Below are 20,014 nucleotides of genomic sequence, written 5' to 3' on the forward strand. Positions count from 1 at the left end.
GCTGAGGCAGGAGAATCGCTTGAACATGGGAGGCGGAGGTTGTAGTAAGCCAAGATCACGCCATTGCTCTCCAGTCTGGGTGACAGAGCGAGACTGCATCTCAGGAAAAAAAAAAAAAAAGAAGAATTTCTTGGCCAGGCACTGTGGCTCACATCAGTAATCCTAATACTTTGTGAGGCTGAGGTGGGTGGATCACTTGAGACCAGCCTGGCCAACATGGTAAAACCCTGTCTGTACTAAAAATACAAAAATTAGCCAGGTGTGGTGGCACACAACAGTAATTTCAGCCTCTCAAGAGGCTGAGGCACAAGAATTGCTTGAACTTGGGAGGCGGAGGTTGCAGTGAGCTGAGATCGCGTCTCTGCACTCGAGCCTGGGCAACAAAGCGAGACTCTGTTTCAAAAAAAAAAAAAAAAAAAGTTTGTGAATTAGAAATATTTTGAACTTTCAGAATTTTTCAGCTGGGTGCAGTGGTGTACACCTGTAACGTCAGCACGTTGGGAGGCCAAGGTGGGCAGATCACTTGAGGTCAGGAGTTCGAGACCTGCCTGGCCAACATGACGAAACTCCATCTCTACTAAAAATACAAAAATTAACCAGGAGAGGTGGTGCGTGCCTGTAATCCCAGTTACTTGGGAGGCTGAGGCAGGAGAATCGCTTGAGTCTGGGAGACGGAGGATACAGTGAGTTGAGATTGCACCACTTCACTCCAGCCTGGGCAACAGAGTGAGACTCCATCTTAATTAAAAAAAAAAAAAAAAGAGGCTAGGTGCGGTGGCTCATGCCTGTTATCCCAGCACTTTGGGAAGCCAAGGCGGGCAGATCACGAGGTCAGGAGATCAAGAGCATCTTGGCTAACATGGTGCAACCCCGTCTCTACTAAATATACAAAAAATTAGCCAGGCATGGTGGCATGCGCCTATAGTCTCAACTATTCGGAAGGCTGAGGTAGGAGAATCACTTGAACCTGGGAGGCAGAGGTTGCAGTAAGCCGAGATTGCGCCACTGCACTCCAGCCTGGGTGACAGAGTGAGACTCCATCTCAAAAAAAAAAAGAAAAGAATTTTTCATCATTAATTTTATCTTGGAAGTAAATTGTCTCTTAATGCTTACTGATGTCCTTGTAGGTATCCAGTAGTGTGACTTGAGGAAGAGATGATTCAATATTCCAGTAGTGAATTCAGCAAAATACTAGAGATGAAGTTTTCATCTTATCTCTCTAGTTTTAGTATCAAATTAAAGTGGTACGTTTCAGCGTTCAGTTTTCAAGTGTGGAACTATTTTCATTTCAGATGCATAAAATTGCAATTTGGAGGAGAGGCAGCACAAGCAGAAGCCTGGGCCTGGCTAGCAGCCAATCAGCTCTCATCTGTCATCACTACTAAGGAGTCGAGGTACAGCCCTGGTGTTCATCCAACTCTGGGTGGTTCTGCCTTTCTCAAAGCTGTAACTGTCTTTCTCTGATTAAATTGTCCTACATAGATCATTTCACTTTTTTCTTTCTTTTTGGCTAAGTTTTTGTAGGGGCTGTAAAGTTTATAATTAAGGTGACATCATGTCATTTATTGTCCAAACTAGGATGTCTTTGCCTATGAAATGTCTCCTCCATAACCCCCTCCTCAAAGACTTATTGTATCATATCAGGAAAGGGTAATCTTACACGCAAAAATCTGTATTTACTTGGTTTCAGAGTATTATCCTCCTTTTTTCTCCCATTACTTCCATTGAGCAGTCACTGCATGGTGTCGTCACAGTGTCTTCTTTTTTTTTTTTTTTTTTTTTTTTTGAGACGGAGTCTCGCTCTGTCGCCCAGGCTGGAGTGCAGTGGCGCGATCTCGGCTCACTGCAAGCTCCGCCTCCCGGATTCACGCCATTCTTCTGCCTCAGCCTCCCGAGTAGCTGGGACTACAGGCGCCCACAACCGCGCCCGGCTAATTTTTTGTATTTTTAGTAGAGACGGAGTTTCACCGTGGTCTCGATCTCCTGACCTTGTGATCCGCCCGCCTCGGCCTCCCAAAGCGCTGGGATTACAGGCGTGAGCCACCGCACCCGGCCCACAGTGTCTTCTTATAGCTTGTCTCCAGCTGCTGTTCAGCAGTCTGTCACCCATCAGCCCCCATCATCCACCATACCTTCTTCAGATCTCCTCTGTTCGTATACTTCCCCAGTGCACCCACTTAGTGTCCACGTAAATGTACTTCAGCTTCTTCAGAAACCTTCTCTAACATCCCTAACCCTCAGTAAGCTTCCCTTTCTGAACTGCATTTGCACTTGGTATTATACAGCTTAGCACTTTAGAGTGATAGCATTTTAGAATTTGGAAGTTCTCTGACATTAGTTTTCAACCCCTAAATTAGCACATCAGAATAACTGATTAAAATACGTATTATGAGAAATCACCCTAGTCTTCTAAGTTAGAACTTCTGCATGATTCTAATGCTTGATCAGGTTTGCGAACCAGTGTTCTGAACCACTTTCTTGTTTCATAAATGCAGAAACAAAGGAGTTAAATGAATTATGTATTAATAGCCAAACAAATACATTTGTTTACTAAATACTTTTGTTTACTACATACTAAATACGTTAGTGGGAGAGGAATATATGAACCCAAGACATTTAGTTTCTAGTACTATCGCCTAAGTCACATTAGCCCGAATAATATTTGTTCCCATTTAGCTATATTATTCAGTCGTGAATGTCTAAAGCTTTCCTTGTAAGGCTGGGCATGGTGACTCCTGCCTGTAATCCCAACACTTACAGATCACTTTAGCTCAGGAGTTTAATATCAGCGTGGACAACATAGCAAGTCCTTGTCTCTACAAAACATAAACAAGATTAGCCAGGCATAGTGGTGCATGCCTGTATTCCCATCTATTTAGGAAGCTAAAATGGGAGAATCTGGGGCAGAGGCTGCAGTGAGCTGAGATCACACCCCTGCACTCCAGCCTGGGTGACAGAGCAAGACCCTGTCTCAAAACAAAGTTTTCCTAGTAAATACATGCTTTGAATGGTACTCAAAATAGCTATTAAGAATCTGAAACTCATTAGTCATTTTTGGTTTTTTCAAGTGCTACAGATGAAGCATGGCGACTATTATCAACTTACCTGGAAAGGTACAAAGTCCAGAATAACTTGTATCACCACTGTGTAATCAACAAGCTCTTGTCTCATGGAGTGCCTCTACCTAATTGGCTTATAAACAGTTACAAGGTAAGTGGATTATAACTTGTACAGAGTAAGAACCCACTCTTTGTCATTCTGGATAATTTCATGAGATGATTAAAAATATGACTGCCATGGCTCATACCTGTCATGCCCACGTATTGGGAGGCCAACAGGGGAGGGTGGCTTGAGCCCAGGAGTTTGAGACCAGCTCAGGCAACATAGGGAAACCCCATCTCTATTTAAATTTAAAAATATATAAAGAAAAAGAAAAAGATGGGGTGATAACTTATGGGAACATATTGACTTATGTACTTTGAGAAGCTTTTCATCATAGCTAAAACCATAAGAACAATTCAGGTTCATTTCCACAGTACTACTGTGTATTTAGATTTGAAGTTTCATAGGTTAGTAATTAGGTTAATGACTACTATTATATTCACTGAACAGTGAGTTTATATTTAGAACAATGAGCATATGCATGACACAGGATTTACTATTCATACCTCAAAAAACCCACAGGAATGGGTGGAGTACTTTTCAAATAATGTAACAGTATGGCTGGTCTGAGTGCAGTGGTGTTCACAACTAATTGAGCACAACCAGTTTCCAATTGGTTCCTTCTCCACTCCCACTGTTTCACCTGACTATTAAAAATCAAACACAGGTTCTTAGACTGTCTGCATCAGAATTATTCAAATGGCAGGCTTCTTCAAAGTACAGATTCCTCATCCTAGATTTATATAATCAGATTATCTCAGGCTAGGAGCCAGAAATCTATGTTTTAAGAAGCTCCTAATTTGATTTTGATGCATGCTAAAGTTTGGGAACTTCTGCATCTGAACCACCTTGAGTAGGATAAGGAAAGAGAAAATCTAAAGGTTAAAATCAGGAAAGTTTTTTTTTTTTAAGGTAGAAAGGAGGCCGGGCGCGGTGATTCACACCTGTAAACCCAGCACTTTGGGAGGCCAAGGCAGGCAGATCACCTGAGGTCAGGAGTTCGAGACCAGCCTGGCCAACATGGTGAAACCCCATCTCCACTAAAAATACAAAAATTAGCTGGGTGTGATGGTGCGTGCCTGTAATCTCAGCTACTCCAGAGGTGGAGGTTACAGTGATCTGAGGTTGCACCACTGTCCTCCAGCCTGGGCGACAGACTCTGTCTCGAAATAAATAAATAAATAAATAAATAAGAAAATAGGGAAGGCAGCTAAGATGGTAAAGGTAAGATTGTGATCAAATCGGAATATAGAAAGCATACTTAATTAATAGAGCTCTTCCAAATAGAGACTTCAGATTTAAAGTTGGTGATTCTTTGAACTTATTTTGCGTTTGTCATTCATATATTTCTTATTATGTGAATATATTGTCACTTTAGTATTCAGGAAAAGTTTATTGACTTTACAACTGTGGAAGCTGAAGTGGAAAGAAGTTAAAGTATGTCTTAGGTCATAAAACAGGGGAAGAAGGCTATTTAACAGATAGGGCCTCCCAAACTGCCTAAAAGTAACGGCTCTTAGGAATTCAACTTTTTTTTTTTCCTAACTCCCCAGATTTGTTATCAGCTCTTATCCTAAGATATAGATGAGTAAACCAAGCCACTGGTTTAATTATGTTGAGAAATACAAATGTTAGGGAATCAGCCACTCAGCGTTCTTTGGTCAGTACTAAAAATTCTTAATCACCGACTTTTCACAGAAGGTTGACGCTGCTGAATTACTTCGTTTATACTTAAACTATGACCTTTTAGAAGAAGCTGTGGATTTGGTGTCAGAATATGTGGATGCTGTATTGGGTAAAGGACATCAATACTTCGGAATTGAGGTAGGCATATACAAATGGTCCCCAATTTACAATGGTTTGACTTATGATTTTTCAACTTTACAATGGTTTGAAAGTGATGAACGTTTATGAGAAACCATACTTTAAAATACTCATGGCTGGGCACAGTGACTCACGCCTATAATCCCAGCACTTTGGGAGGCCGAGGCGGACAGATGCCTGAGGTCAGGAGTTCGAAACCAGCCTGGCCAACATGGTGAAGCCCCGTCTCTACTAAAAATACAAAAATTAGCCAGACGCGGTGGTGTACACTTGTAATCCCAGCTACTCAGGAGGCCGAGGCAGGAGAATCACTTAAACCTGGGAGGCAGAGGTTGCAGTGAGCAGAGATCACACCACTGCACTCCAGCCTGGGCAACAGAGCGAGACTGTCTCAAAAATAAATAAATAAATAAACAAAATACTCATACAACTGTTTAGTTTTTCACTTGCAGTACAGTATTCAATAAGTTACACAAGATATTCAACAGTGTATTATAAAGTAGGCTTTCTGTTAGATGATTTTGCCCAACTTTATAGGTCAATGTTAAGCATGCTGAGCATGGTTAAGTAGGCTATAGGCTAAGCTGTGATGTTCATTAGGTTAGGTGTATTATATGCATTTTCAACCTATGATATTTTCAACTGATAATGGGTTTATTGGAAAACAAACCCATCATAAGTTGAGGAACATCTGTATAGTTGTATATATAGATATATATAGATAGATAGATAGACATAGATATAGATATATATATATATTTTTTTTTAGCCGAGTCTTGCCCAGCCCCCAAGCTGGAGTGCAGTGGTGCAACCTCCGCTTACTAGCTCACTGCAGCCTCCGCCTCCTGGGTTCAAGTGATTCTCCTGCCTTAGCCTCCTGAGTAGCTGAGATTACAGGCACCTGCCACCACATCCAGCTAACTTTTTAATATTTTTAGTAGAGACAGGGTTTCACCATGTTGGCCAGGCTTGTCTCGGAACTCCTAACCGGAAGTTATCTATCCCCCTCGGGCTCCCAAAGTGCTGGAATTACCCACAGGAGCCACCACGCCCGGCCTAGGCATTTCCTTTTATTACCATGCTATGTAAGGTGAGAATCTGAGAGTAAATTGAATTATATATTAGTGTATTTAACCATTACTGTCTGTAGTTATACAACTAAATATTGACACTCTAGGAGTCTCTAGTCTCCTGTTTATAAAATAGGAATTTCATCTTTATCAAAATAATATGGCATTAGGATTCAGTGGAGAGAGGTAAACAAAATGGTATTGTGTGTATGCCGGGACTGTGTTAAGTCTCTACAAGCATTTTCTTATTTAATCCTTATAGCAGCCTTATGAGGGATGTTTTAATTTTATATTTTTTAACCCATGAGGGAACAGGCTTAGAGGTTAAGTTATCACAGGCTCACACAGATGGTAAATATAATAGAAGAGCCAGGTCTAAATAGGTGTAGTTAACTACAGCTTCAACCCTCATGAAATCAGCCAGGTGCAACAGCTCACACCTGTAATCCTAGCACTTTGGGAGGTCAAGGTGGGAGGATCATTTAAACCTAGGGGTTCAAGACCAGCCTTGGCAACATAGAACCGATATCTACAAAAAATAGAAAAAAATTAGCTGGTCACGGTGGTGCATGCCTGTAGTCCCAGCTATGTGGGAAGCTGAGGTGGGAAGATCACATAAGCCCTGGAGGTTGAGGGTACAGTGAGCTGTGATCATGCCACTACACTCCAGCCTGAGTGACAGAGTGAGACCCTGTCTCAAAAAAAGAGAAAGTTGACATGAAATTATTATTATTTTTTTTAATTTTTATGTTTTTTCCAAGATGGAGTCTCGCTCTGTCACCCAGGCTTGAGTGCAGTGGCACGATCTCGGCTCACTGCAACCTCCATCTACCGGGTTCAAGCAATTCTTCAGCCTCAGCCTCCCGAGTAGCTGGGACTACAAGTGCCTGCCATCACACCCAGCTAATTTTTGTATTTTTAGTAGGGATGGGGTTTCACCATATTGGCTAGGCTGGTCTCGAACTCCTGACCTTGTGATCCGCCCACCTTGGCCTCCCAAAACGCTGGGATTACAGGCCCAGCTGACAAGAATTTTTAAATACATTTAATTTAACCAAAAAAATGACAAGTTTCCCAATTGGAGAAAAGAGGGTTCCCATTGTGTGCGTGCACATGTATACACACAGTTTCTTGTGGGGAAAAAAAAAGCATTTTATTTGGCCAGGCGCAGTGGCTCACTTTGGGAGGCCAAGGCAGGTGGATCACTTGAGGCCAGGAGTTCGAGACCAGCCTGGCCAACATGGTGAAACCCCATCTCTACTAAAAATAAAAATAAAAAAATTAGGCATGCTGGTGCACATCTGTAGTCCAGCTACTCGGGGGAGGCTGAGGCACAAGAATCGCTTGAGCCCAGGAGGCGGATGTTGCAGTGAGCTGAGATCGTGCCACTGCACTCAGCCTGAGCGACAGAGCGAGACCGTCTCAAAAAAAAAAAAAAAAGGGCATTTTATTCTACAGAGTCCTATGAAAGCAACTACCCAGAAGAAATGGTACACTTTGCAGACTGTTTTCAAGTAAACATTTTCCTTTTAGTTTCCACTGTCCGCAACAGCCCCAATGGTGTGGCTTCCATACTCCTCTATTGATCAGCTTCTCCAGGCTCTGGGGGAGAACAGTGCCAACAGTCACAACATCGCAGTAAGTCAGCCCTTTCATGAGATGTCTTCTGTAAGCCCCTGCACAGCAGTTACACCTTCCAGCTTGATCTTCAATTCTCTGGGATTAGAAAGGGAGGGCAAAAGCCTAGTTTTGTCCCTTAGCAAACTGCCCAATCCCTTTATAGATAAGGCAAAGGATCTAAGCAATAGGGTCGAGAAAACGTAATGAGGAACTGTGTAAGTGTTAATTATACAGAGACAAATGGCAAGCAGTCGGTCTATCCTTTCAAGGGTTTAGTTTGGTAGGGCAGACCCTACAGGGTAAACAGGTACTTGAAATACAGTGTGATAGGCCGGACACGGTGGCTCACACCTATAATCCCAGCACTTTGGGAGGCTGAGACAGGCAGATCACCTGAGAGGTCAGGAGTTCGAGACCAGCTTTGCCAACATGGTGGAACCCCGTTTCTACTAAATATACAAAAATTAGCCGGACATGGTGGCGGGAGCCTGTAATCCCAGCTACTCGAGAGGCTGAGGCAGGAGAATCGCTTGAACCTGGGAGGCGGATGTTCCAGTGAGCCGAGATTGCACCACTGCACTCCAGCCTGGACGGCAGAGTGAGACTCCATTTCCCCGACCCCCCAAAAAAGAAAGAAATACAGTGTGATAAATTATCACTGTCCTGAGGGAAGTTGGCATATATAACAACATTTCTCAGGAGTCATATATTTGCTCTGCTTGCCTTAACATAAAAAACAATAGTGTTTCCTTTGCTCAGAGTCATTATAGTGATGGCTTATTTTGTTTACCAGTGAGATAGAGTGCCTCCTGATCCTATCTAAAATATTAGTTCTCTATTTCACTTGGCAGCTAATAACTAGTTACATCAGATACAGCACCTCTGGTTCTAAGAAAAGAGCTAGTGATCCTTTTATTAGAAATACTGGTATAATTTCCATACTTAGAAAATTCATTCAGAAAATGAGATTGAAATGTTGTATGTAACAGAGAGGCCTAGTTTTATCAGTAGGGTCACAGAGGAGAATCCTATACCAAATGGTGATTTTATGAAGCAGAGTGGCTAACATCTTTATAAGGTGGAATCTGCTTGTTGAAGTCAAAGTGATTAATAACTTCAATCTTTTTCCATTGTTGAGCTATTCTGTAATGTTTTCCTTCTTTTCTCTTATAGCTGTCCCAGAAGATACTTGACAAATTGGAGGACTACCAGCAAAAAGTTGATAAGGCAACACGGGATTTATTATATCGTCGGACCTTGTGATCTGGATTGTTACCTAGCCTTTGTAACCGCTTGGTGCCTCTTAGGGCTTAAGACTACCCTACAGGAACCCTGTACTCAAGGCCAATTTTTGTAACTCTAAATGATGTGTACAACATTCAAGTCTGCATTCTGCACAAGATAGGAGGGCGGAAGAGTCAGAGGACCCTGTGCTTGCTGGTGGTGCTAACACAATTTCTGGTGTTGAACCTTGGTCTCAAATAGCTGCTTTTGTATATGATCCACAAGCTTTTTTAGAGTTTATATTTTTTTAAACTACCGAAGACATTCATTATCTGCAAATTAAGACCCATGTTCACTTTCCAAAATAGCTGAGGGTTGTTGGCTTGTTGTAGCTGACCACCAAAAGCAGTCACTGCAGATCTTTTAATTCTTCCCTATCACCTTTTGTATTTTAATGCAATTATTTTGGTCCAGAACTGACATGTATTTTCTGTATTGTACACAAAGGCTAATAATTTTGCATACTCTTATTTATTTTGGAGGTTTTGTATGATCTTCAATCAAGTATTAAATAATTTGCCTAATTAAGCCTAAAATGATGACCAGCTAATTAAAGAAAATATTTTGAATCTGGTTCTGAGCTAAAGTTAAGTAAATTCTTAGCTAAGAAAAAATTGGAAATCCATCATCTATATTAACAACAGATTCTCAGAGTAAATTGTTAACTTCTATGATTTATGATAATCAAGCTGGACTTGATCATACAAGTTAGTCTCATAATGTATTGGACCAAAATATAAACTTCATTGGTCAGATTCAGAAGCATTTATGCTCACAAGTTTTGTGAAAGTGAAAAATAATAAAATCATCTTGGATTTTATTCTATATATTAAAATTTATCTTTTAAGGAAACAATCTGTATACTACTTGCTTGTATAGCCTTTTGACCCTTCTTGAGTTTTTCATAAGCCTTTAATTTTTATACTTTCAATACCATATTTACATTATATGTTTTAATTAACAATGTGAGTTTCTCTGTGGTGCTGTTGTTGGTAGATGCTGAGGTGTATGATTCTTTTTTTTCATTTTAGCTCTACTATGATTAATGTGAGGCATTTGGTGCAATTAGGGACTGGGAGAGCGCCTGTCCTCCCAGCTCTCTCAACCTGTGGCTTTCAACAACAGTAAGAAAGACATTTTGACCTATATACACATATATAAACAAAAGTTTCACAAAATTTGTATCCTCACCTACTGTGTATCCTGATGTTTTCATGAGTGACTAATGGATCATAACCCATAGTATGAAAACATCAAGAGCCAGGCGTGGTGGCTCACTCCTATAATCCCAGCACTTTGGGAAGCTGAGACAGGTGGATCACTTGAGATCAGGAGTTCAAGACCAACATGGCAAAACCACATCTTTCAAAACAAAAATTAGCTGGTCGTGGTGGTGCGTACTTGTAGTCCCAGCTACTACAGGGGCTGAGGCGGAAAGATGACTTGAGTCTGGGTGGTAGGGGTTGCAGTGAGCCTTGAGCATGCCGCTGCACTCCAGCCTGGGCGACAGTGAGACAAAACCCTATTGTAGCCATCTCTGGAGAGCAAGAAATAGTGAGAGACTATCCCTATTCCAGAAACTCCCCCCCTCCCACACACACACACCGTTTGTGTTGCTAATCAATGCAGTGGTTTCCATGGTGGCAGTTCACAAGATGCTGACCAGCTTTTCCTGTGCTTGTTGTTTAGGTTCAAGGCCTAGAACCCATGCTCAACCCAGCCCAGCTCTTCTGTCCATTGTCTTCTACCTTCCTCATTTTGAGTCCCAACCAGAACAGAGTATACCCCCATCCTTCCACTTCACTTTTCTCACAGCTTTGAGTCTGCTTTTTTTTTTGTCAGACCGAGTTTCACTCTTGTTACCCGTGCTGGAGTACAGCGGCATGATCTCAGCTCACCGCAACCTCTGCCTCTTGGGTTCAAGTGATTCTCCTGCCTCAGCCTCCCGAGAAGCTGGGATTACAGGCATGTGCCACCACGCCTGGCTAATTTTGTATTTTTAGTAGAGACGAGGGTTTTCCATGTTGGGCAGGCTGGTCTTGAACTACCAACCTCAGGTGATCTCCCCACCTCAGCCTCCCAAAGTGCTGGGATTACAGGGGAATTGCAACAGAGAAAGAGTTGTGCAGTGCAGGGCGCAGTGGCTCACACCTGTAATCCCAGCACTTTGGGAGGCCAAGGCGGGCGGATCACGAGATCAGGAGTTTGAGACTAGCCTGACCAACATGCTGAAACCCCGCCTTTACCAAAAAAAAAAAAAAAAGGCCAGGTGTGGTAGTGTGCGCCTGTAATCCCAGCTACTCAGGAGGCTGAGGCAGAAGAATAGCTTGAACCTGGGAGGCAGAGGTTGCAGTGAGCCGAGATTGTGCCATTGCACTCCAGGATGGGCAACAAGAGTGAAATTCTGTCTCAAAAAAAAAAAGAAAGAGTAATTCATGCAGAGCCAGCTGTGCGGGAGACTGGAGTTTTATTATTACTCAAATCAGTCTCCCCGAAAACTCAGGGATCAGAGTTTTTAAGGAGAATTTGGTGGGTAGGGGGCCAGTGAATCAGGAGTGCTGATTGGTTGGCTTGGGGATGAGCTCATAGGGAGTCGAAGCTGTCCTCTTCTGCTGAGTCAGTTCCTGTCGGGGATGCACAGAACTGGTTGGCAGGTCCAGGTGGGACCATCTGGTTGTGAGAAATGAAAAATCTGAAAAGACATCTCAAAAGGCCTATTTTAGGTTCACAATAGTGATGTTACCTTCAAGAATAATTAGGGAAGTTTCAAATCTTATGACCTCCAGAAAAATGGCTGGTAATATTTAGAAATCCAGCCCCTCTCATCTGACTTTGTGGCTGGTGGCCTTTCATTTGTTTTACAAGAACAGTTTAGCTTTTTGGGAAGTCCTGTTACATAAACTATACACTAAATTCCTTCCTAAAGGTATCTTGGCCTATGCCTAGGAATGAATGAACAAGGACAGTTGAGAGGTTAGAAGCACGATAGGGTCAGTTAGGTCTGACACCTTTCACTGTCATCATTTTCTGAGTTAAGATTTTTGCAAAGACAGTTTCATAACCAGTCTAGCCTGAAAAATGCATTTTATACCATTTTTTTTTCTCTTTTTTCCCTAGTTTCAATATGTAACCTTGAAGCTTACTGCAGAAATCTTTTTTTCTTCTCCTTAGTCTTAAAATATAGCCTTGAAATGTACTTCCTTTGAAATATGTTCTTCCCTTTCTCACCATACACTCCATTATACCATGCACATTTATCTAACTGCATGCTTGTACCTAATTATGTGCTTACCCGGGGGCTAATCTCGAGATCAAGCATGGAGACCCAGTTGCAAAAATCCAGAGATTACCTCAAGGTAGTTAGTCTACAATACCACCTGGCCATTGTTGAGATGACACCAGTGCCTGCATTCCAGGTGACTGAGACCCAAGATAGCCACCAAAATGAGACACACGGACCTTGTACTCAGCACAGCTCCTGCATGCCACCAGTATCGAAAGTTTCCCTTTTTAAACCCTTGCCTTCTCCCCAGAAATTTGAAGTGGTTGCTTTGGATGTGAATCTAGCCATTTCCCCATTGCTAGTTTTGGTAAATTTCTTTTTTTTTTTTTTTTTTTTTGAGACGGAGTCTCGCTGTGTCTCCCAGGCTGGAGTGCAGTGGCGTGATCTCGGCTCACTGCAAGCTCCGCCTCCCGGGTTCACGCCATTCTCCCGCCTCAGCCTCCCAAGTAGCTGAGACTACAGGCGCCCGCCACCACGCCCAGCTAGTTTTTTGTATTTTTAGTAGAGACGGGGTTTCACCATGTTAGCCAGGATAGTCTCGATCTCCTGACCTTGTGATCCACCCGCCTCGGCCTCCCAAAGTGCTGGGATTACAGGCTTGAGCCACCGCGCCCGGCCAGTTTTGGTAAATTTCTTTCTACCATACCTTGCTGTTGTTTTGGGGCTCTCCAAGTGGCGAGCCACCAGACCTGCACTCACTTACATAAGTATGATTACTATACTTAATCATACTGTATTGTACACTTGAAATTTGCTAAGATACTATATCTTAAGGCTTCTCACCGTACACAAACAAAAAGGTAACTATATGAGGTGAGGGATATGTTAATTTGTCAAAAGACAAATTGCAACAAATTTAAAGATTTTTTTTTTCTTTTTTTCTAGTTGGAGTCTTGTTCTGTCACCCAGGCTGGATGGGAGTGGAACTATCTTGGCTTACTGCAATCTCTGCCTCCCGGGTTCAAGCAATTCTCCTGCCTCAGCCTCTGAAGTAGCTGGGACTACAGGTGTGCACCACCGCGCTCAGCTAATTTTTGTATTCTTAGTAGAGATGGGATTTCACCATGTTGGCCAGGCTGGTTTTGAACTCTTGACCTTGTGATCCGCCCACCTCAGCCTCCCAAAGTGCTGGAATTACAGGCATGAGCCACTGCGTCTAGCCTAAAGATCTTAATTAGCTTTTATTTATCACTTGTTTGAACTGGGCAACACTTCCTTCCATAAAATAGAATGAGTGTTCCAACAAGCTAAACAGAGGAGGTTGGTCTTATAGACAGAAACGGGCTAAGGAAAGCAGAAAACAAAACGCAGCTTGGTGGCTTCCTTTTTTCTTTAGGCAGGGTCTTGTTCTCACACCCCAGATGGACTGCAGTGGCGCAATCATGGCTCATTACAGCCTGGACCTCCAGGGCTCAATTGATTCTCCTGCCTCAGCCTTCAGAGTAGCTGGGACTACAGACGAATTTTTATTATTTTTTTGTAGAGATGGAGTTTTGCCACGTTGAACAGGCTGGAGATGGTTTCAAAGTTACTTTCCTTGTAAAGGTTAAAACAGAGGGGATTTCCTTATCATGCTGACTAAAGCTGGCCTGTTTGGGGACTTGGCTATTATCTCTGTCTCCTGATTTCCTAGATGGTGACATAAACACTTAATTTTTTTTTTTTTTAATAGAGATGGGGTCTTGCTATGTTGCCCAGGCTGGTCTTGAAATCCTGAACTCAAGCGATCCTCCCACCTCAGCCTCCCAAAGTGCTGGGATTACAGGCATGAGCCATCGTGTCCAGCCAAACAACTTCATTTTAGTTTAATGATATGTAACTCTAACATGAGTAACTCCATTTGGGTATGGCCTGTTGGGGCCTAGTACAGGAGTTCAGTCCAAAATAATGGCTTCCTGTAAATTTTTTTTTTTTTTTAGACGGAGTTTTGCTCTTGTCGCCCAGGCTGGAGTGCAATGGCACGATCTTAGTTCACTGCAATCTCTGCCTCCCAGGTTCAAGCGAGTCTCCTGCCTCAGCTTCCTGAGTACCTGAGATTATAGCTGCATGCCACCACACCCGGCTAATTTTTGTATTTTTAGTAGAGATGGTGTTTCACCACATTGGTCAGGCTGGTCTTGAACTCTGGACCTCAGGTGATCCACCTGCCTCAGCCTCCCGAAGTGCTGGGATTACACTGTCGCCAGGCTGGAGTGCAATGGCGCGATCTCGGCTCACTGCAACCTCTGCCTCCCAGGTTCAAGTGATTCTCCTGTCTTAGCCTTCCGAGAGTAGCTGGGACTACAGGCACACGCAACCACGCCCAGCTAATTTTTGTATTTTTAGTAGAGACGGGGTTTCACCATGTTGGCCAGGATGGTCTCGATCTCTTGACCTTGTGATCTGCCTGCCTCGGCCTCCCAAAGTGCTGGGATTATGGGATTACAGGCGTGAGCCACCGTGCCCACCCACCCTCCTATAAATTTTATTGAATAACTGATTGTGGTAATCATTTCACTATGTATATGTACATCAAATCACATTATATACCTTAAATATATACAATTTTTATCTATTATGCCTCAAATAAGCTAGGGAAAAAAGCCAATGGTTATCAACTCTGGCTAAGCATTAGAATAATCTAAGGAGCTTTTTAAAAAAGCAAGCTGGTTGCAGTTCATCACAACTATAATCCCAGCACTTTGGGAGGCCAAGGTAGATGGCTTGAGGCCAAGAGTTTGAGTCTATCCTGGGAAACAAAACAAGACCCTGTCTTTACTTAAAAATAAATTGGCAGCCGGGCACGGTAGCTCACGTGAGGCTGTAATCCCAGCACTTTGGGAGGCTGAGGCAGGTGGATCACCTGAGGTTCAGGAGTTTGAGACCAGCCATGGCCAACATGGTGAAACCCCATCTCTACTAAAAATAAAAAAATTAGCCAGGTGTGGTGGCGCACACCTGTAATCTCAGCTACTTGGGAGGCTGAGGCAGGAGAATCGCTTGAACCTGGGAGGCAGAGGTTGCAGTGATCTGAGATTGCACCATTGCACTCCAGCCTGGGCGACAAGCATGAAACTCCATCTCAAAATAATACATAAACTGGCAAAGTGCAATGGCTCACGCTTGTAATCCCAATGCTTTCAGAGACTGAGATGGGCGGACAGCTTGAACCCAGGAGTTCCAGACCAGCACAGACAACATGGCAAAACCCTATCTCTACCAAAAATAAAAAATTAGCTGGGATTAGTGGCATGCACCTGTAGTGTCAGCTACTCGGGAGGGTGAGGTGAGAGGATCCCTTGAGCCTCAAGAGGAAAAGGCTACAGTGAGCCATGATCATGCCATTGTACTCCAGCCTGGGCAACAAAGCAAGACCCTGTTTCAAATAATTACATTAAAATAAAGTACATTGATATAGGTCCTGCACTCCCACCCCACTCCAACTTGTTCGGATTTTTATATCGCTTTAATGCCCTCCAGATGGTTGAGAACCCTTGGTATAAGCATAAATAACCATCACCTCCAGAAATGTATGTTTCCCCCAAGGAAAACAGCCTTTCACATTTCTATACATTTTGGTTTAGCTCATAATCTCAACTTAGTTCCAACCAGTTTTATAATATTACCTGGACTTTTGTGTAGACAAAATGATCATTAATAGTAATAATAGCTGCTGTCAGGTAACAACTAATTGGGGCCAGTGTTGCAGAGGTGGTAAAGGAACTTACCAAGACAGGTAAACAAAGGCAGATAGTATAAAAATACATTCCAAGGATGCAACAGGCAGGTCACTAAGAGAGGAGCTGACTGCAAGGAGACAAATGCTTGCTCGGGATTTTACAGAATGGTGCTTATGCTGGAGAGGGCTACATGCAGTATTTGATAATGCCAAGGTTGCACTGAGCTAACTTGCATTTTTCTATCAGCCAAGGTTCTGGTGATAAGTTGGGCATAGGAAGATCATGAGTTACTTGCACAGGAGGACTGTATGTCCTGGATCATGAAGAAAGGCAGACTTAGAGCTTACCTACTTTTTCTTTTCATTCTCCCCTACTGTCAGCCTGACTCCTTTTCCCTTATTAGGACTCCACAGCTACCAGTGTTTATTTTTTTCCAGGTGCAATGCAAAGGTCTTAAAACTATGACACAGGCTGGGCATGGTGGCTTACACCTGTAATCCCAGCACTTTCAGAGGCTGAGGTGGGCGGATCACCTGAGGTCAAGAGTTTGAGACCAACCTGGCCAACATGGGGAAACCCTGTCTCTACTAAAAATACAAAAATTATCTGGACGTGGTGGCACGCACCTGGAGTCCCAGCTACTCAGGAGGCTAAGGCAGGAGAATCACTTGAACCCGGGAGGTGGAGGTTGCAGTGAGCCAAGATCACGCCATTGCACTCCAGCCTGGTGACAGAGCAAGACTCCATCTCAAAAAACAAAAAAAAAACTATGATACAATTTAAACTTCATAACAACCCTATGGATCTATGGATACTAGTACTAATGCATTTTGTGGTTGCAGAAACAAGTTTAGGGATGTTAAATTTGTCTAAGCCTTCATATCTGGAAGGTGCTGAAGAAAAGTTTCAATCCAGATGTTTGGCTTCAAAGTTCCTATACAAAACTCCTTATTTTACTGTTGTCTCTCATTAAATAAAGTAGAAAATTGCTAACAGCTTCAAAACAGCAAATTCTTGGGGCCAGGCACAGTGGCTCACACCTGTAATCCTGGCAATCTTGGAAGCCGAGGCAGGTGGATTACCTGAAGTCAGGAGTTTGAGCCCAGCCTGGCCAACATGGTGAAACCCCGTCTCTACTAAAAATACAAAAAATTAGTAGGGCATGGTGGTGGGTGCCTGTTATTCCAGCTACTCAGGAGGCTGAGGGAGGAGAATTGCTTGAACCCGGGAAGCAGAAGTTGCAGTGAGCTGAGATCGTGCCATTGCACTCCAGCCTGGGTGACAAGAGCAAAACTCCCTCTAAAAAAAAAAAAAAATTAGGCCAGGCACGGTGGCTCACGCCTGTAATCCCATGCAGATCACTTGAGGTCAGGAGTTCGAGACCAGCCTGGCCAACATGGTGAAACCTCGTCTCTACTAAAAATACAAAAATTAGTGGGGGTGGTGGCATGCGCCTGTTGTCCCAACTACTTGGGAGGCTGAGGTGGGAGAATCACTTGAACCCACAAGGTGGAGGTCGCAGTGAGCCAAGATCACGCCACTGCTCTCCAACCTGGGCGACTCTGTATACAAAATAAAAATCTGTAATCTCAGCACTTTGGGAGGCCGAGGTAGACAGATCATGAGGTCAGAAGATCTAGACCAGCCTGGCCAATATGGTGAAACCCCGTCTCTACTAAGATACAAAAAATTAGCCGGGCAAGGTTGTGCGCGCCTGTAGTCCCAGTTACTCAGAAGGCTGAGGCAGGGGAATCGCTTGAACCTGGGAGGCAAAGGCTACAGTGAGCCAAGATCATGCCACTGCACTCCAGCCTGGCAACACAGCAAAACTCTCTCAAAAATAAATTAATTAACATTAAAATTAAAAAATTGGGCCAGGCATGGTGGCTCACGCCTGTAATCCCAGCGCTTTGGGAGGCCAAAGCGGGTACATCACCTGAGGTCAGGAGTTTGAGACCAGCCTGACCAATATGGCAAAACCCTGTCTATACTAAAAATAAAAAAATTAGCCAGGCTTGGTGGTGGACACCTGTTATCTCAACTACTCAGGAGGCTGAGGCAGGAGAGTCGCCTGAACCTGGAGGGCAGAAGCTGCAGTAAGTCGAGATTGCACCACTGCACTACGGCCCGGCGACTGGGCGACTGAGCGAGACACCGTCTCAAAAAAAATAAATAAATAAAAAGTTAGCCAGGCATGGTGGCACACACCACTGTAGTCCTAGCTACACGGTAAGCTGAGGCAAAAGGATGGCTTTAGCCCAGGAGTTTGAGGCTGCAGTGAGCTATGAACATGCCACGTTACTCCAACCTGGATGAGAGAGCAAGACACTTAAAAATAAAATGAGAAATAATCATTTTAAAAGGGAATCAAATGCAATTCTACGTGTAAAGTGCTTGGTGACTGACACATGGAGTTCAGTAAGTATTAGATATTTTTAGTGGGAACTGAGCTGCTGCGGATATAAAAATAAATACCACTCGCATTCCTTAGTTTAGAGGGGAGACGGATGTCAACAAGATGCCAAGTGCCAGGAAGCGGCTGGGCAGGAGCGGTCACGCCTGCACTGCGTCTGCATTGCGCCTTGATGAAAGAATAAAAGACTTCCATCATGTGATGCAGTAATCATTCCAGCCAGTGCAAAGGAAAACAGGGAGGTGATGCTCCAAGTGGCAGGCTCCACAGGTAGAAGAGAGGGGAGAGGGGGCAGTGTTATAAAGTAAGGGTAAATTAATTAAAGCAGGTTGACGATAGTAGTGATAAACTGGTAAGGTTCCTGGATTCCATCTCAACAATTTTAGGCTTTTTCCTTGTAGGTAGTGGAATATCTCGTGTTTTTTCCCAGCTAATAAGCGAGAAAATATGAGACATCTATTTGGGCTGTAAGAAATTACAAAAGCATAAAAGACCCACTGCCCTATTTAATGTTCAATACTATACCCAAAGTAAGCCACGATAATCAGGGCGAAACTTGGGGAAGGGCCCAGAAAACAGCACAACTTTCTTTTTTTACTTTTTTTGAGACTGTCTCACTCTGTCGCCCAGGGTGGGGTGCAGTGGCGCGATATCGGCTCACTGCAACCTCTGCCGCCGGGTTCAAGCGATTCGCCTGCCTCAGTCTCCCGATTAGCTAGGATTACAGGCGCCTGCCACCGCGCCCGGCTACTCTTTTTGTATTTTTATTACAGAGGGGGTTTCACCATCTTGGACAAGCTGGTCTTGAACTCCTGACCTCGTGATCCACCCGCCTTGGCCTCCGAAAGTGTTGGCATTACAAGCGTGAGCGCGCTCGGCCCAGAAGCACACCTTTCTAGAAGACAAACAACATGGAACGCTCGACCAAGAATAGCCACAAGATGGAGGACAAGAGGGTAAAGAAAAGGCTCAGGGAAAGCGCATGGGTGGAACCCGACGGAAGTGGGGAAGTCATTCTAATTCAGGCCCTACCCCACTATTGGCTGGACATTCACCCTTTTTCCTTTTCCATTGGCCACGGGTCCGTTCTCTGGGTCAAAACAGCCAATCACCTAGCGCCGTGGGTAAGCCCGCCCTTTCTCCCGGTGACGAGGAGCCAGAAGAACTGAAGGGCCCGAGGCGCTTGCGCAAGCGCGCGCTCGGCCGGTTGAAAGCGGATCCGGGCTGGAGGCGGTGTCGCGGTGCATGAATATTGATTACGCGTCGCAGTGCCCAGCGTCCAGCGCCCGCCCCTCTCGGCCGCCCGACGCTCGCTGCTCGCGCTCGGGCTCGCGATGGGGAAGAAGTCCCGAGCGGTACCCGGCCGCAGGCCCATCCTGCAGCTCTCTCCGCCGGGTCCTCGGGGCAGCACGCCGGGCCGGGACCCGGAGCCGGAACCCGACACCGAGCCGGACTCAACGGCTGCGGTCCCCAGCCAGCCCGCCCCGGCGGCGGCGACGACCACCACCACCGCGGTGACTGCCGCCGCGGCCTCGGACGACTCGCCTTCAGAAGGCAAGGGTGCGCGGGGGGACCCGAACTCGAGCTCAGGGCTTGCGGCCAGCCTAGGCCTACCTCAGGCTGAGGGCGCCTGGCCAGACCCAGCGAGGGAGGCGGGCGAGGTCGGCTTCTGAGGCCTGCCTGCTGCGGGACTGCAGGC

General features: G+C 44.5%; 2 protein-coding genes across 25 annotated transcripts in view; both read left to right on the plus strand.

The window, feature by feature from the left end:
• Positions 1–9,812, plus strand: part of NUP160 (nucleoporin 160) — a 73,183-nt gene extending 63,371 nt beyond the window's left edge. For all 3 annotated transcript variants that reach the window (XM_015114265.3, XM_015114266.3, XM_077962818.1), the window contains 5 exons: positions 1,293–1,394; positions 3,069–3,210; positions 4,861–4,986; positions 7,590–7,694; positions 8,850–9,812. In XM_015114265.3, the coding sequence (XP_014969751.2) occupies positions 1,293–1,394; positions 3,069–3,210; positions 4,861–4,986; positions 7,590–7,694; positions 8,850–8,939 (565 nt within the window). In that variant the 3' untranslated portion in view covers positions 8,940–9,812. The remainder of the gene's footprint in view (positions 1–1,292; positions 1,395–3,068; positions 3,211–4,860; positions 4,987–7,589; positions 7,695–8,849) is intronic.
• A 9,777-nt stretch (positions 9,813–19,589) lies between these two features.
• The window catches only part of FNBP4 (formin binding protein 4), a 52,088-nt gene continuing 51,663 nt past the window's right edge, over positions 19,590–20,014 (plus strand). For 12 of the 22 annotated variants that reach the window (XR_013403830.1, XR_013403829.1, XR_013403831.1 and 9 more), the window contains exon 1: positions 19,590–19,875. Coding sequence is in view for 13 of the 22 variants with exons in the window: in XM_015114267.3 (XP_014969753.3) it covers positions 19,650–19,875 (226 nt within the window). In the remaining 9 variants the exon portion in view is untranslated. The remainder of the gene's footprint in view (positions 19,876–20,014) is intronic. The other 10 variants (XR_013403834.1, XR_013403833.1, XR_013403835.1 and 7 more) reach the window with 1 other exon arrangement.

This window comes from Macaca mulatta, chromosome 14 (assembly GCF_049350105.2).
Source record: "Macaca mulatta isolate MMU2019108-1 chromosome 14, T2T-MMU8v2.0, whole genome shotgun sequence".
In the NCBI taxonomy this organism is placed as follows: Eukaryota; Metazoa; Chordata; class Mammalia; order Primates; family Cercopithecidae; genus Macaca; species Macaca mulatta.